The following is a 4,381-nucleotide window of genomic DNA, read 5'->3' on the forward strand; positions in this document are numbered from 1 at the left end:
TAAGGCTGACTGGCCTGTAGTTCCCCGGGTCCTCTTTCCTCCCCTTTTTGAAGATGGGAACCACGTTGGCCCTCTTCCAGTCCTCCGGCACCTCTCCAGAGCACCATGAGTGTTCATAAAGCCGTGCCAGGGGACTTGCAATGAGCCCAGCCAGTTCCTTTAGGACTCTAGGGTGAAGATCATTCGGGCCGGCTGACTTAAAAATGTCCAGCCCCTCCAGAAGCTCCCTAACTAAATCCTCACTCACTCTAGGCCCAGGTGAGCCTCCCCCAGGGGCCAAAGGGGGCCCAGCAGGGAGGTGGCAATTCGGGGGACAGTGATTTGATTTATTGATTTGGATCACTGTCCTGAATTGATTCAGCTGAATCGGAATCTGAAGATTTGATGCTGATTCAGAGAATCAGCAACTTGGCCATAGGCACAGCTTTAAATGTTTTTTATACATATCTCAAGGTACCGGGCATGGCTCGTGAACACTGAGATCGTGGGGCTGATACCCTGTGGAGCATACCACAGGAGCGCAGCAGACCCGCCTCCCCCCACAGCTCAGTGATCAGCCACGGGGGGACTGCAGGTACCCCCACAGACCTAGGAGGCACCAGTTGCCCGGGTGGGGGCACGCATTCCCCAGCGGACCCGGAAGTGGACCGGAAGTCCTTCTGATCCACTTCTGGGTCTGCTGCCAAACGTGCTGGAGACCCCTCCATGCTCCCGTGGGATGCTCCATCCTCCCCACCATCTCAGCATCCACAAGCCACCTAGTTTTCTGCATACATTGAGGAATGTGGAAAAAACCTTTAAAGCTGTGTCTATGTCTGAATTGTCAAATCTCTCTGAATTGATTTGAAGTGTTCTGATTTGATTTGGAGAGATTAAAGGGTCTCCTGATTTGACTCAGATATAGAGATTTGGCCACTGAATCGGGCCGAATCTCTGCTGAATCAAATCAGTGACTGAAGCTTCGCGCAGCCGTAACGGACAAAGCATTAGCAAAATTTAGTTTGCACTCCTAACTCACTGAGCAATGAGCAAGACTGAAAAGCAAATAAAAGTTCAATTGTCTACAGAGAGGTAAAGATTTCAAACCCATTTGTGGATAATTCATAAGAAAGTGCAAAATTAATGCAATAAATTGTGGATGAAATGTTTACTTAAGTCTAAGTAAATATTGCAATGCAATGGAAACCAGTCTTGCCCCCACTAACTGCATGATGGCAGGAACTGGAGGACAACAGTTCAGTTACCATCATCTCTGAGGCCCATGACATTTGTTCAGTATTCTAGACTAATTATGCAGAGGGAATAGGTCATTTCAGTTCCATTACAATGCAGTGAAACTGTTCATTGGCAATGCGTAGGGGGTGCACGTGGGTGCATGTACATCCCCTGAGCTTAGCAGTACACCCCCTGCAAAAAGGCGCTACAGACACTGCCTATGGGCAGTCACCCCCCCTTCCCACCACAGACACTGACCTCAAAAATCTATGAATCTGTAAATCTATATGAATACATGAAAATTGTGTGTTTTAAAGTTTAATCCTAGTGGTCAGGATGTTGATGTTTTTCTCTCATTTCAAAAGGGACAGATGTAGCAATTAGCTGGGTATAAAAAGAAGATACCAGTGCTAGTAATTTAGGACTGAAAGGCTCATCAAATCCAGGCCCCTGTGATCGCAGGCTGCTCATCAAGCTCCATCTTAAAATTAATTCACTTGTTTGCCTCTACAGCTACTGTTCCTCTTGGAGGGCTCTTCCAGCACTTCACTTTTCCAATTATCTCTCCTTCTAGATGATCAATTGAACTCAGAAGAGAAGAAGAAAAGAAAGCAGAGGAGAAACAGGACCACCTTCAATAGCAGCCAACTTCAGGCATTAGAGAGAGTCTTTGAGAGGACACATTACCCTGATGCCTTTGTACGAGAAGACCTTGCACGCAGAGTCAACCTCACTGAAGCCAGAGTTCAGGTAATGAACACCAGCAGCTAAACTCAGCTTTCCCTCAGACTACTTTCACCCAGGTAATTTGGGTCAGCGAGGTGCAGGAATGCAGGAACTGAATGAACTACTAGAGTAGAAGTGTTTCTATCATTAAGGCTCTCAAATACACAGATGACAGAAATCTTGAAAAGTCCCAATATATTTAATAGGGTCAAAGTAGTAGAGTTATACTGAAATCATGTAGGGTGATGATGATACTACAGTAGACCTCAGAGACCCCAGATCAAGATTGAGTCCACAAAGAAATGTGCATCATACACTTTTATACTCATACAAGGGACAGAATTGTCAGACATGCCTGAGATGCTGAAGTTCCTTTTACACAAGAGACTTGGTTTATGTCTGCTCTGTAGTCATTGCTTTGTTGGTGGCTTGTACAGGCAAACCTGAGTTAGCTACCTTAAATATAGTTAGCTCAGGCACCATTACTAGTATATTCACAGCAGGATGGAGTTCAGAGTGAACTACAAGACCCAAACAAGACTGCTCAATAAATACTCCAATAAGCTCCATGCTACCACAGCACCCCTGCAGCCAGTACCCAAGGACCTGCTACACGGTAATTTTAGGTGGCTTTTGGAGCTCTTAACCCTTGGATTTGCTGCACGTTAACCTTTTAAGAGTCTTAAAGCACTCATAATTCAGTTTAAAGTTATGCCACTCCCAGACAGGATTATTTCTAATCTGCATAACCTTACTCCTGTTCCCTGAAGGTATGGACAATCTCCACAGCTGTTACACCCAAGTTGTAGTCCTCCAGCATCCCAGGATGCAGTGTTCTCTCCTGAGTTAGGGCAGGGATGCCAGGGTGCAGTGGGCCTGGGCAACAGAAAAGCCAATGCTACAGCCCTGGAGCATTTGGTGACTACTGTGCCTCCTGGACTGGCTCACTGCACCAAATGCCCAGTCACACTCGGACTGCAGTGCCTGTGTGGGGCAGCAGGCTGGTGCTCACCCCTCTCACTGACCCATGGTTGAACCTGTGCCCAGCCCCACAGTCTGCTGCAGTGCATCCCCTGACTAGTGTCTGTGCCCCCAGGACTGGATACATGCCTTGGTGGGGCCAAATGTTTGGAACAGTGTGGAGCTTGGCAGTTGCAACGTGGCAACCCAAGGCCACTTCCTGCTGACCTCCTACTCATCCAGGCTGTGCAGGGTCTGGCCTCTGGCTCCCCACATCTAGCTTGCCTAGCAGCGGCTGTGATGGGAAGATACCTGAGGCCCCTGAACCCCTGGAGGCAGGTACAGGGATGTGACTTCCCAGGCTTGGGAGGAAGCTCTGAGTAACGCAGCCTCCCTGCCTCCCCTGTGCAGCCTCAGCCTGGATGGGCAGTGCTAAGCCCCATGCACCATACCTGGTGCTGCCTGGCTGCTACAGGGGGTTCAGGGACTTCAAATGCCTACTAATCACAGCTGCTGCTGGGTGAGTCAGGTGGAGGGAGCTGGTGGCTGGACCCTGTGCAGCCTGGCAGAGCACAGGGTCAGTGGGAACCAGCCTAGGACTGCCATGCTATGGCTGCTGAGCTCTGCTGTACTCCAGCCACCTGACACATGCCTAGGTCCTGGGGGCCCAATCCTTTTTCTTTTCCAGAGCTTTTCCCCCCATGCCACCATCAGCTAGACTGCTGGCCAGCTGGCCGCACCTGAGTTCTGAGGGGCCCAATCCTTTCTGGAGCTGAGGTAGTGCCCAGCTGGGTGGCAACCCAGGCAGGGGCGGTGCAGCAGAGCAGGCTCTGGAGAAATAAAGGAGCAGGCCCCTCAGAGCTCAAGCAGTGAGCTGGTCTGGGCAGCAGTGGGAGGCACTGTGACCACCAGGCACTCTGGGGCTGTGGCACTTGCTCCATCTGGTAGAAGCAAGGAGCTGGTGCTTCCCCTAGCTCCTAGACCTGCTCCTTCTCCCTAAGCCTCTAGTGACAAGTCACAGCTGAGCAGGTGAAAGACAGCCGGAGACAGTTTTTCACCTTATGGTGTGACTGCTCCACTAAAACAAACAACACTGAGCCTGTTAACATTTGTTCAGCTCACAGCCTAAGGTGTGACAAGGCCCCAAGTTTGCTAGTTTAAAGGCAGACCTTGTCCACAATTTCTGCCTCTGCCACCAGAAGTTTGTGCAGCAGAGAGCAGCTGCTGCTGCTCAGCTGTCAGAATATATATGTACTCATGAGCTTTTGGCAGCTCTACTACAGCAGATGTTTGAAGGGTGTGTAGTACATCCAGGGAAGTCACCAGCTGCTGAAGGGACCATGACAGCCAACAGAAGAGGCTGCAGAGTCCACACACACCATTGGATGACTGCTGGATGGCAGCAGAAGCTCTTCTCTGTTCAGCAGGCGTGGTGTAATGTGGACATCAGAAAGGAGTCTTCTGTCTTCACAGACTTGTT

At 49.8% G+C, this 4,381-nt stretch overlaps 1 protein-coding gene across 2 annotated transcripts in view; it reads left to right on the top strand.

Annotated features, from left to right (window-relative positions):
• Window positions 1–4,381, top strand: part of PRRX1 (paired related homeobox 1) — a 110,636-nt gene that overhangs the window by 88,055 nt on the left and 18,200 nt on the right. For both annotated transcript variants that reach the window (XM_019501911.1, XM_019501909.1), the window contains exon 2: window positions 1,790–1,965. In XM_019501911.1, the coding sequence (XP_019357456.1) occupies window positions 1,790–1,965 (176 nt within the window). The remainder of the gene's footprint in view (window positions 1–1,789; window positions 1,966–4,381) is intronic.

Source organism: Gavialis gangeticus, unplaced genomic scaffold (genome assembly GCF_001723915.1).
Source record: "Gavialis gangeticus isolate Ggan-Ray unplaced genomic scaffold, GavGan_comp1, whole genome shotgun sequence".
In the NCBI taxonomy this organism is placed as follows: domain Eukaryota; kingdom Metazoa; phylum Chordata; order Crocodylia; family Gavialidae; genus Gavialis; species Gavialis gangeticus.